A 13,834-nucleotide genomic window follows, 5' to 3' on the forward strand; every position below is an offset into this window, starting at 1 on the left:
ACGTCGATATTGCTGCTACTCCTTTGTCTTGTCTTTGCACAGTGTCTTGTCTTATTTGTGTTTTAATTGTAATTTTACATCTTAATTTTAATTTTTAATTTTAATTCTAATTTAAATTTTTTTAATTGCACTTCATGTTGTTACGCTGTGGACCCTGAGCTTCGCAATTTCATCTATCTGTATATTTGTATATGGTTGAGATGACAATAAAGTTCGCTTTGACTTTGTAGCTCAGTGTTTTTGCAAGAAGTACAAGAAAAAATAATGTCAGAAAAGCAATTAAACAGAATGACCACAAGTTTGTTCATTTATAGATGGTTAAAACAGTAAAAGTCATTGCCCAATTTGAGAGAAAAGAAATACAAATGAAATATGTAGGTTATTTTTTTATATAGTCATTAACACAAACTTCTTAATTTCACAGTTAGCAGACAATGCAGAACTGGGTTTATTGGCATTCTTCTTTACCATTACCTTCAAAATACATGTACAGTATTTTGTTATTTCTCCTCTTGTTGTTACGTGTTAATGGTAAGTCCAGTAAGTGTATTCAACAATTATGCAAGTTCAGTACTATTTTGTCAAATTTAGTTACTATGTGTTGTACTCATGTACAGGGCACATAAGAATGCACCAAATTAATTTTTGTATTCTTTTCATTTGTATTGCTAGGAACTCGAGTGGTCAGTGAACCAGTAAGTGTAAAATCAGGCAAAAATGTGACCATTAATTGCAAACTGGTAGACACAAGTGAAGTGATTCAACAAATATCCCTGCAGAAATATACCAGTGGCAAGTGGGAAAACTTTTTTGTCATTTCACAAGACGGTGCAGGAAAAGCTTTAAATGAGTTTGGCAAGCGATTTTCATTTATTGGAAAGGAACAAAGGCATGCCTCTATTCTGTTGCAAAAGACAAGTCTGTTGGATGATGGGGAGTACAAATGTATTTTCACCATTTTTCCTAGTGGGACGTTTGAAGATGTGTTTCGTATTACAGTTTACGGTGAGTTATACCTTGTCAGCAATACTGTGTGTGTTAATTTGCAGAATTAAATAATTCTAGGCTACAAGGACATTTTCTCATATCCATCCATCCATCCATTATCCAACCCACTATATCCTAACTACAGGGTCACGGGGGTCTGCTGGAGCCAATCCCAGCCAACACAGGGCGCAAGGCAGGAAACAAACCCTGGGCAGGGCGCCAGCCCACTGTAGTACTCTCATGTCTTTACAATTCAAAATGAAACAATTTTGCAAAGGAAAGAATTCACTGTGTTATGATTAGTTATGTTTCAAATATTTTATGATGGATCCCACTAGAGGGCGACCTTGTCCTTTAATAAAAATTCTTTATTTTACACAGGAAATTCAAATTACAATGCCTCAATTATGTTCTTCCTAAATAAGACATTCTAATTAGGTTCTGTTTTGATTTTGGTAATGTAAAGTAGGTTTAAATTGGCAGCCTGAAATGAATGTTGAGCACTGTAAACTGGCTGTGTAGTGTCTTTGTTTTAAACATCTTAACTAAATTTTGTTCAAGTGGCTTTTCTGTGCAAGGTATACAAAATTTACCATGATATATATGTGCCATTGCTAATGCTTTCTTATGTAGAAACTTTCAAGTTAGTTTCCCTGAAGTTTATCATGTGTTGAATTATTTTGTAATGTTATGCTTTATCTTGTTTATTCTGAGTTGTGCTTGTTTGCCTTGAAAATCTCCTCATGATGATGGATGGATGGATTTTTTGGGTATTTTATTGGTACTCACACCAGTGGAAATTTGTTCTGATGGTTTTCTTTGTTGTTATTACAGTATATTGTTATATTTTTTGTTTCTTTTTTTTTTGATCATTTTTTTGTTTTTCACAAGCACTGCCATTATTTGTATTTTGATGATAGCAACAAGACTGTGTTGCCACCAAGTCACCCTTTAAGTTGCATTGTGTGACATCATCTTCCAGAGGATAGTTAAGATGGCAGCACAACATAATCAGTGTCCAAGATTTTGGATTCTCCAAAGAAAAAATCATGATGTTTTGAGTGGTTTTAAAATGCTTTAAGGGTTTTAGACTTTGCCTTTGTCTTTGATTAATGTATTGGATTTTGCCATCTCATTATGTTTTAATTTCTTTTCTGATCCTTCAATAGTTATTTCTCATTTTTTCTATTTACTGGCAAAATAGATTGGATGCTTTCTGAAGTGTGTGATATATAAGACTGAGTAGCCTCTTTAGTGTTATCTGTAGGCCCAGAAAAGCAAGCCAAAAAATAGAATTGTTTTCAACACAAAAAATGTTGTTACAAGTAATATGAACATTTAAGTACCAAAACATAAACATAAATATGGTAGGAAACGCATCGGATGTACTACATGTCCTTTGTGTAATATGTTTTCAAACAATCACCAATGCACAGCTCGACAATGCAGTCAGGACAGTAGAAGAGTGTTTCTTTGTACATTTTTCTTATAATATGTTTTCTGTTGCTTGAACATGAGAAGGTAGAATGTCAGTGCCAGGCACTGAGAGACATGCCCCTTGTGTTATTGTAGGCAACCACAGAGCAAGGCTTAGTGACTTTCATATTATCCCTGACACAAACATTGAGAGCTGCGTCATTGTGAACAGTGCTTAGGGATCTAACATCTTTCTTGTCTTTCCAGTTGAAAGATCTTTTTGCCTTTTTGCCATACAGCTATAGTCGCATCAAAGTGAAGCTTCACACAACAGAAGTCAAAAGGCATATCATGGAGGTTTGGTCATACAATGCTTCAGTTTCGCTGTCCGTTTGAACATCTGATGACCAATTCATATTGTCATCACTATCGCTTGATTCAAGTAGTAGTTCAGTTTCAGTCTGTTGTAAAACTTTGTTTGTTCTAAGCTTCTCATTTACAAGCCATTGTGTGTTTTGCTTGAAGGCTCCACCACATTCATGAATATTGAGTTATCATAGTGTGGCATAGAAATATTCATGAATTTTTGCAGCTTGATGTTATTTTATCCACTGGATTGCAACAGAATACTGTCTAAGCATTATTCAGGCTTAACACTTTCCATTGGATTATAACAGACACTCAGGTTTAACTGTCTTTACATAGAATTCCGAGCCTGAGAGGCAGTTGAGGTTATTGCCAAGGAGGTTAACTGAACCAATTTTGTTTATAATAATGCATCACAAAATGTCCAACATTTATTGTTCCTCATGTTTCTTTTAGTTCAGCCATCAGTAACAGTGCAAAGTGAAGATATTCCAGAAGATGTTACCACTGAAGGTGTCATTGCAGTTTGCACTGCAGTCAATGGAAAACTCAAACCTGATATGTCATGGATCGCCACCTTTGAGCACAGAGTGGAGATGAACTTCGTGGTACATTCAAATGGTTCGTCAACAGTCCAAAGTCAGCTATTTGCTGTGCCTTCCAGAATGCTGAATCAGGTTGAAGTTTTCTGTGTTGTGGAGCAGCCTGTTCTTGCAACGAAAATGAATACTACAGTTAATTTAAGTATCACTTGTGAGTATTGTTTTGTGTTTAGTTTTGAAAACTATTTGATGATTTTTGTTTTCGGTCGGTTTATTTCAAAACAAGCCACAGTGAACTTCTAAATTAGACCTAAGCTGTCTTCCCTATATAGCAGTTTCATGAGCATGTGATGAGAATACTGGATAATCTGAACTTGAGAGTCTGCTCTTTTTCTACATTACAAGGTGCTAATGTTTAGATTTTCATAATTGCACAGGGCTTGACATTAATTTTTGTAATTTAAATCAAGGAGGGTTTCAGACTCTGTAGGGGGAATGTAAGTGTGATCATATTCTGCTTTGTTGTCTGGTTTGGTTCTGCAGCAGTCCACTCCAAAAGTAAATTAAATCGTGTTGTGAGGTCTGCTGAAAGAACAATTGGTTGTGCTCTTTCAACTGTTGCAGACCTGTATGTATCTAGAGTCATAAACTATGTCAAAAGAATCACCACTGACTCACTTGGGTCATCACTTGATCCAAAACTCCCTTCGGGTAAATGCTTTTGGTCAATTAAAACTAAAACTAACAGACACCTCTGTAGTTTCTTTCCCACAGCAATAGGCTTCGCACACCAGTCTGTCTTCCTTGCTTATTTCTGTATTCTTTTATGTATGAAGATGTGTGTGTATACATATGCACATGTATACACACTATACCCCTGTTTTCATTTCCACATCATTTGCACATTTCTTTTGTAATTGCACTATTCTGCAACTGGCTCTAATATATGTTGTTTAACTTATTTTATTTATGTTATTTGTATGTGATATTGTTTTCTGTTTAAGCAGCCCCAAAGCTACCAAGGTAAATTCCAGTACATTTAGTAATGTCAAATAAAAGTGATTCTGATGTCAAAAACACACAGTATAACTAGCACTTTGATATTATTAGTTCAGACATTTTTTAATATCACAGTTTACTCTTTCTGATGCTTACAATAGTTTATAAAATTCTGAATCGTATTACTTGCCAGTCTTTCAAATAACACTGCACAACAAAGTTTTTGCTTCTTGAACACTGTTGGGTGTTTCTTATAGATTTCTGGGTGCTGATCACGAATATTACATCAAATCATTTTCAGGAAGCAAGACTTTTCAAAAAAATTGTTGTGCAGTGTAATTAATTTGTTATCACTGCTATTTTAACTTTAAATAAATAATTCTTTAATTTTGCGTGTAGATATTTCCACTCATATTTAGACAAAAATCCAGCCTGAATGAGGAAAAATTGCATCAATACAAAAATACAGAAAATCTGGAGAATTTAAAAAATGAGAAATATAAGAATTGTTTTAAAATCAAACATACAGTTTACATACTGACACATACAGTTATAAACACAGTGTAAATTTTTATGAAACTCTTAGTTACAGAAGCAGAAGAAAAATACAAACTCAATGGAAAACAACAACCCCCCCAAACAAACATATACACTTTAGGCTTGGATAACTGAGAGCTGCTGCTGACAATATATGGCTTGTAGGTGGAAGTAGGATGGTCATACCTGTCCAGATGTGCCACAGGTTTACATTGAACGACATTGACATTTAAATGGAATAGGTCTAGCTTGTTGTGTCCACAAATGAAACAAGCTAATAGACTTTTGCTCTGATGTTTCCCTGGTTGAAGTCACCATCATTCTAGGGACAGAATGATTTATTCACTACAGTTTTCGTAACAGAGTGAATCATTTCTGTTCCCAAGTTAATAAACATTAATATAATATATTAATAATAACATGGATAAACAGTAACATGGATAAATTAAGTCAGGATTTCAATGTCTGGATAACACATTTTGGCTTTAATTAAAATGTGCTCACCTTTTTACTAATACTTATACATATAAATCTCCAGTTACCCCTGCTGCCTTTTTCTCTCTGTCCGATCGTATTAAATGAAACCTGTCCAGTTTTAAAATAGCATCTGAAATAAGAAGTCCAAGCTGGATCTCCAAAGTACATAACATGTCACAGCACCTGAACTCTTAAACTTCTTCCAACTTATTTAAAAGTGATTGAATAATCCTTTTTATATGAAGACTGACCAGTTCTAAATTCACTTCTCCTTACTTTTATCCTCGTTCCAGATCTTTGCCTATTCCATCTTCAAAAGAAAATTTGAATCATTTTATCAAACTGTGCTGTTTTTTTCTGTCACCGGATAAATTTGTCCAGCTTTAAGACAGTTGAGAATTCAACATAACTGTGAATGCTGTTAATTAAAATACAAGATATTTATTACTATATTTTAACATATTCTTAGCTTAGATGGCACAGCAGCACACTCTGATTGCCACTTTACAGATCCATTGTAATAGGTTCAAATCTAGCACCCAGTTTTCAGTATGGACTTTGGATGTTGTCCCTATGTTTCTGTGGTTTTCTTCTGACAGTTTCCTGAATTTTAGTATTGAGCTCAAGAATCTACTTGAGCCTGTTTGTATTCTTTAATTTAGCAGAGTTAAGTTGATTTTCTTCTAAAGCTCAGTTTAAATATAGCATTGTGCGTCACCCACTTCTTCAACTCCTGTGTAGCTCCACTGGACAGCTGATTGCCAAATCCCTCAGCTGCATGTCCCAGTCAAGAGCAACTGCACCAGGTTCATGACATACAAGCTTAACAAAGCATTCATCCATCCATCCACCAGTTTTCTTAACCCACTTATCCACACACACAAGCCAAATTTAGCAACACCAATTCTCCTAACCTGCATGTCTTTGGCCAGTGGGAGGAAACCGGGGAGTCCAAATGAAACCCACACAGACACAGGGAGAATGTGTAGACTCCACACTGGGAGCACCTGGGATACAAACCCAGGTTTCCTTATTGTGAAGCAGCAGTGCTGCCTCTGAGCCACTATTCCAAGCATTTGTGCAGTAATCCTGCAGTCCCATGCACCTTTTAATCCCCACTGCATTACAGTGGAACCTCGGTTCACGACCATAATTTGTTCCAAACCTCTGGTTGTAAACCGATTTAGTCATGAACCGAAGCAATTTCTCCCAATAGGATTGTATGTAAATACAGTTAATCCGTTCCAGGCCGTACGAACTGTATGTAAATATATTTTTTTTAAGATTTTTAAGCACAAATATAGTTAATTACACCATAGAATGCACAGTGTAATAGTAAACTAATGTAAAAACATTGAATAATACTGACACAAACACCCAGGCTCCCTGCTCAGCTGCATGCGCAGGCTCGCTCTCTCTCTCAGCAGCACATGAGCCCTCTCTCTCTCTCTCTCTCTCTCTCTCTCAGCAGTACGCGAACCCTCTCTCTCTCTCTCTCTCTCTCTCTCTCTCTCTCTCTCTCTCTCTCTCTCTCTCTCTCTCTCTCTCTGTCTCAGCAGCACGCGAGCCCTCTCTCTCTCTGTAACATTGCAGCAGTTCGCGCTATAGCATTACAATCCGATCGCTGTATAAACACTTTTTTTTAAATGAGTTTTAAGCACAGGGAAAAAAATGAACATTTGAAAAAAGAGAAAAGTAACATTGCAACACTTTCTTCTCACCACTCTTCACTTGCTTAGAAGCCATGGTTAACTGCAAAAGCACACGAAATACTGTAGAGCACACAGAGTTAACAGGTAAAGCACGCACGTCTGACTGAGAACAGTGAGCAGGGAGAGGTTGAACACGTGCTTAAATACAGTAATCGGCGCATACAAACCGGAAGGGAAATTAAATAGAGCACAAAGACTTCACAGCGAAAGCACGCACGCACGTGCAAGCACGCAAGTCTGACCGAGAACAATGCAACACGTGCAGAAATCATCTGCGCGCACAAACTGAAAGGGAAACTGGCTTGTTCGTATACCGAGTGTGTAGTCGTGAACTGAGGCAAAAGTTTGGCAAACTTTTTGGTCATAAACCGAGTTGTACGTGTACCGAGACGTTCGTGAACCGAGGTTCTACAGTATTTGTAATTTATGCTTATATTAATAATTGTATTTTATACTATTACTGACTACTGTCATTGTTGAGGGTTCTCTAAACACAGTAAACATAAGATATTTTTGGTGTTTAATAAATTATAAATATTCTGTAAACCTAGTGTAAATAAACTGCTTGACAGGCAAATATATTTAAGTTATTTTTGTATAATAAACAGTAGATGACTGAAATTTTAACATCTGTGCTATTACAGAATAAGTGTACTTATATACTTATATAAGAGTGTACTTATATATTCCGTGTATTTAGAAGTACAGTTTCAGTTAGATGGGGAGCAGACAAGGGTAATAGTCAAATAATGAAGTGTATTCTTGACCATTTGTTTTTAAGATGCACCCATTGTCACTGTACGGATCGCAGAGAGTGAATCTGATAAGATGGTTATCCTGTGTGAAGCTGATGCCAATCCTGCCGCAGAGAAATTTGTTTGGAAAAAGTACAGCCCTTTTTTGTTATTCTTTTTTTGTTTAACCGATCATACTTATGTCTAGGTTAAATTAGTTATGTATGAGAAGAGAATGCTAGACATGATAATTATTTAGAGCTTCCATGTTTAATGGACTTTTCTTTCTATTGTAATAGAAGAGTACAGTTTACAGTAGTAAAATCTAAAGGTATCTTTTTAAGGTGCATTCCTATTCTGTTCATTTAAATTGTTTATCCTCAATGTCATGTAAATTGTTGTTTATTCCTTAATACACTGTGTAATGCCCTCAATATTAAATATCTAGAATTTTTAGAACAGTGTCTACTATTGTATAAACTTATACGTAGATATGTCTTTCAGTTTACAGAATGAGGATACTTTGAGGTGTGTTTCTTGATCAGAAGACACGTGTTACTCAAGTATCAAAGAAAATTTTGACGCTCTGATTTATCTTTATGTTGTCAATGTTGGAATTGTCTCCATTAAGGTTTTTTTTTAACTTCCTATCTAGGTTTCAATGCCAATAAACTTGTATGTGTTATAGTATGGTTTATAAAATGGTTTCATACAGATATGTTTCTTGTAACTATTCTAGGGAAAGTGACATAATAGGTTTTGATAATGTTACATCAGAGGAGAACAGACATCTTACACTGATGCTAGCCAATGAAGGCAATAAGCAGTACTTTTGCAAGGCAACTAATGTAAGAGGCACTGGTGTTGGCACATTTTATCTTAAATGTAAGTATTACAAACAAAAAGTGAAGATTTGTTATTGTGCTGTCCATGTGTGAAATGGTTACTTGACCAATAACTGGCATTTTAATGAAGATATTTTAACGGCCTAATGTAGAAATGATCATAAACATTTTAGCAAATACACATCATTGAGCTCAACATACTCTTAGTCTGTTCCCACTGTATTTATTGTCACGAGTAACATCAGATAGAATTAAAATTGTAGGTTTTCCAAAGAACATTGGTGCTGTTTTCACAGTCTTTTAATATTTACAGTAACTTTTAATCTAGTCTTAAGGAAAGACAGAGGGGTTTTGCAGGCTAATGCACTGTGAATTGTTAATCACTAAAACAAGTTAAAGGGACAATACTAAAGGAAAATATATCAGGTAGACAGAAATAGCACAAAAGGCAGAATTTAATAGAACAAAGGCATCAACAAGATACAGACCTAATCAGTTTAATTAACAGTTACTAAAAGACAGGATACAATTAATAAACTCTGCTTCACAGGGACTAATTAAACAATAAGTCTCCTGTTTTCTTGGTAAGGTAGTAGGCCCACTTTCCTATCCTACTTGTTCTGATGTTTATTCCTGCTGTCTTGCATTCTTTTTTTGGGCCTCTCATCATACTGCCAGAAGACCTCTTGTCTCCATTGATCATCCTAACTCCAAGCACCCCTTAATGATATCTGTAATGGTCTTTCTAACCCTCCTTGGTAGTCCTTCTGGAGAAGACTCCTAGATCACTTCCAGGATCAGAAGAACACCACCTTCTGTCTAGTCTGAAAGGGCCAAGCCGATCCTAGCTTACCTGTTCATTGTGGGCATTGGTAGGAGACCACTGACAAACTAATTAACGTCTTTGCTACCATCAGTCTGTCTGTGGCAGAGTGACTTAAAAGAAAGAAAACTTCTGACTTGGCAGTTACTGTCATAGTGAGGGATTATGCAGATATATTGCTGTTGGCATAAAGGGACCCCATTAGCTTTTCTTGACACACTTTTGTTGAATAATTCATTGGCTGAAAATTCTCGGTGTTGGTATGTCAGAGAGAGGATATGCAGCATTGTTCATAATGATACTCAGTTCTATTTTTATTCTCTCCTCCTCTACTACATCCAGTGAGATCACGGGTGCATTACACAATGGAGCCTGTCCTTTTAATTAGCTTGTTGATTTGGTGGGCCTCTCTTGAAGAGATGTTACTGGCCCAGCAATTCACAGTATAGAAGATTGTATTGACCATCACAGAGTTATAGAGTATGTAAAGGATGCCACTTCCCACATTCAATTAATATAATCTCCTAAGAAAAAGGAGCCTGCTCTGCTATTTCTTATATAGCCCCTTTGTGTTACAAGACCAGTTCAACCTGTCGATGATGTGGACCCCCCAAGTACTTATAGGGGTGCACCACTTCCACATCCATTCCCTGAATAGTGACCTGACATAGAGGCTCATTTGTATGGCGAAAGTCAATAACCAGTTTCTTGGTTTTGCTGATGTTAACTTGCAGGCAATTCGTTCTGCACCAAGAAACAAACTTCTCCACGTGAATCCTATAGACTGTCTCATCCCCCTTGTCAATACACCCCATAAGTTCAGAATCATCAGAAAATGCTTACCCCCCTTTTGCTTCTAAATGCTGATGATTACTAATGAGCAGTGCACACAACATTGAATGTTAAAAAAGACAAAACATTTCCATGCCATTTTCACTTGGCTATTCACTAAGATATATTTCTTACAAGTGAGTGGACAAGTGAATATGTTCCTGGAGAATTATTCAGTATTGTCAGCATTTGGGTATAATTAAGGAAGCAAACTCTACAGAAAAGGGTGAATTAAAAAGAAAATGGCAAAGAAAATGTAAGCAATTCATTTTTTGGCAAAAATGCAAGTATGTCAGAAGTTGTTAGAATAAGAGAATTAAAAAATACAACTTACTAAACAATAATATTAATTAAAAGTAAGAGTGATGCACTAATTGTAAAACTGGTTGAAATAAAAAAACTGCAGCCATGGGAGACCCCTGTACTAAACTTGGGAATTTGAACTTGGTCTGAAGGTTTCTGGAGACATATGTATCCCCAATATTATTATGTGCCCAGGAAGCGACTAAGCCCTGGACAGTCACTAAGTTAGAGTATTGAGCCCCCTCTTGGTGTTTCCTAAAACTCACTAGGGCATCTCATTGACTGCTTCTTGTCTTGCATCAATTCATTAATATTTCAGTTGCAGTCCCTGTTGGTCCCTCCTGTATAACAGCAATAAATCATTCTTTATTTTATAGAGCAAACATTTTATTCATGTATTTGTTTAAATTCATTGAAGCAGTAGTAGTAGTTGTTGTATTTTTATATTACAGAGTACAGTGAAATTCTTACTTGTATATCCAACCAACTTGCTACACATTAACACAGTATGATCACCGTTTTACTTTCTGAAAAAAGACCATAAATTATGTATGTCCCAAATTTGTGTGTTACCTGCATGCTGATGTCTGCTTATTGCACTACATATTCACAATGAAACTGTTTATATTTCTTTTGTCTTCAGTACGTTACATGGATCAGCTTTTTTATTGGCATTATCAGCTTTAATGCAAATGTAATTCATTTATTTTAAGTTTATTATAATTGCAACCTCACTCAAAATCCATAAATAAATCAATTCTGTCAAATTTTTAACACAAGTACACACAGAGATGCTACATTATACAGTAGGTTATTAAAAAATTATAATCTTACTTTTAAAATATGTTAAACACATATCCATCCATTCTCCAACTACTGTACTTAGTGTAGTTCAGGTTTGCTCAGGCTGGTGCCTAAGCCAGCAGAAATATGAAAATAAAACTCCTCTGCATTATGCAAATACAAGAAAATCATAGAACAATCTTTGCATGTTGCCTATCTGAGAAGTTAATCAATTGCTGATGTCAGTTTCCTAAAGTTTATCTTTCAGATCTCAGGTTTAGAATATGTTTTGTAGAGTAAGTAGATATTTTAACTGCAAACACAATGAACATGTGCATCAGGAGTGGCACCAGTGCATTTTACTTAAGGAGATGTTGTACACTGAGAGACTCAGGGAATTAAACCTGTTTAGTCTCGAACAGAGGAGACTGTGTGGGGACCTAACCCAGGCCTTCAAAATTCTTAAAGGAATTGATAAAGTAGATCTAGCAGAATTCATTCAGCTTAAGGGACACCAGTGGAAATTAAGGGGAAGTACATTTAGGACTGACATCAAAAAAAAAAACTTTACATAAAATGTTGTGGGAATCTGGAACAACTGACTGAGACATGTAGTTAAAGCAATAACCTTGACAATCTTTAACAAGTGTCAGGATGAGATAGTGGGATAGCTTAGTTATTAGCTAAACAAGCACGCTTGATGGACTGAATAGTCATTTGTTAAATTTCTTATATCCTTATATACTACTAATACTATACAAGGCCCATCCATCCTTTTATTTTTAAAGGTAATTAATCCAGTTTGGGAGCCAAAGGTAGCTGGAGCCTATACCAGCAGGCACAGGATAGAGCCAACACTTGCACTTGTATAAAAGGACAATATAAAAAAATTAATTGTTTGCTTCTTTGCTAAAGAGATGCAAATTAGTTGTTGATTACACATTTAAAAAATAACTTCTGTGTTTTGTACAGAATTTCCATACGCAAATATGTCCAGCTATAAATATAATGCCTTTGAGTGAAATTTACATGATTCTCTGTGATTCTTAGGATTAATAGAACAAAATGTGTTTGCAAATACTTTATTCTGTAATATACCATCCATCCATCCTTTATGCAACCCGCTATATCCTAATTACAGGATTACGGGGGTCTGTTAGAGCCAATCCCAGCCAACACAGGGCACAAGGCAGGAAACAAACCCTGGGCAGGGCGCCAGCCCACCACAGGGCGCGCACACACACACCCCCACACCAAGCACACACTAGGGACAATTTAGAATCGCCAATGCACCTAACTTGCCTGTCTTTGGACTGTGGGAGGAAACCCAGGCAGACACAGGGAGAACATGCAAACTCCACGCAGGTAGGACCCGGGAAGCGAACCCAGGTCCCCTAACTGCGAGGCAGCAGTGCTGCCCACTTCGCCACTGTGCCGCCCTCTGTAATATACTATAAATCTTATTTATGTATTTATTTCTGATATAACTGTCATAATAATGTTTAATCAGGGTACATGCTTTCTAGTCAAATATACCTGTAACTGTCTAGTTGACTTGATTTACTTTATTAACTGAAAAGAGTTTAATAATGTAAATATTTTCTTGCAGCTGCACCTGTTCACAGAATCAACACTGCAGGCATTATTCCTCTTTTGATCATTATTTTAGTAATGGGTATTTGTCTGTGGCTCTTGGTCAAGAAAAGGAATTGGAAGTTAAGTCAAGCTTAAGGCAAGTGGTATCATTTTATTATCATGATTAAGTTATCTTAGTAATCTTGGTGGTTTTTAAGAAATGAGCTTGTTTTGAAGGAGATACTCCTTACATTTTTATTCTTCCTTTTTTAAGGATTATATTGTTAATGGAAATTTAATGATAAAAAAACGTGAATCATGCTCATTTATTTAATATGTGTAATTTCCAAATTTTATGCAGTCTATCTTAAAGACCAGCCTTCATGGCCTCTGCTGTAACAGCCTACTTAGATTGGTGGTGAGCGGGTAATAATGATAGTTTGATGTTTAGTTAGATTAACCCCCTCTTCTTCTAAGAAGGTATCCACTACCAATAAACTGATTTTGTATTTTTTTTAGTTTCCGCAGTTCTCCAATATGGTTGGTTATTAAAGTCAAATTTGATTTAGAAGGATAAAATCTAGGACAGTATAAAAATAGCTTCTGGTACAAATACAGTGCTGTATACTAATCAAAAAAGGTCCCACATTTCCCTTAAGTCATCTTGGACCTCGGACCCATTGGCTGCTGTTTCAATTCCCACTTCTAGCTCACTGTGTGAACCTGCGCAAGTCTCTTAACCAATCACTGTGCCATTTGTTAAAAAAAGGGTGTAAACGTTCCCACTGTATTCTAAATCTATAAGTTAACTTGCATAACAGTATTAAGCAAATACACCATAATAACATCTGCCACCACCTGCTTTTGCAGCACATCTGTATATTAAAAACTAGGCTTAAGATAT

General features: G+C 36.0%; 1 protein-coding gene across 2 annotated transcripts; it reads left to right on the plus strand.

Annotated features, from left to right (window-relative positions):
• The first annotated feature begins 417 nt into the window (after positions 1-417).
• Positions 418-13,117, plus strand: LOC114650875 (nectin-3-like). 2 transcript variants are annotated; one of them, XM_028800784.2, is made up of 6 exons: positions 418-531; positions 673-1,005; positions 3,226-3,522; positions 7,818-7,923; positions 8,510-8,655; positions 12,965-13,116. In XM_028800784.2, the coding sequence occupies exons 1-6, from the start codon at positions 435-437 to the stop codon at positions 13,084-13,086; spliced, it is 1,101 nt and encodes a 366-aa protein (XP_028656617.1). In that variant the 5' UTR covers positions 418-434; the 3' UTR covers positions 13,087-13,116. The 2 variants fall into 2 exon arrangements, with proteins under 2 accessions (XP_028656617.1, XP_051782176.1); XM_051926216.1 differs by having other exon boundaries at positions 424-540; positions 12,965-13,117.
• The last annotated feature ends 717 nt before the right edge of the window (positions 13,118-13,834 follow it).

This window comes from Erpetoichthys calabaricus, chromosome 4 (genome assembly GCF_900747795.2).
Source record: "Erpetoichthys calabaricus chromosome 4, fErpCal1.3, whole genome shotgun sequence".
Taxonomy (NCBI): domain Eukaryota; kingdom Metazoa; phylum Chordata; class Cladistia; order Polypteriformes; family Polypteridae; genus Erpetoichthys; species Erpetoichthys calabaricus.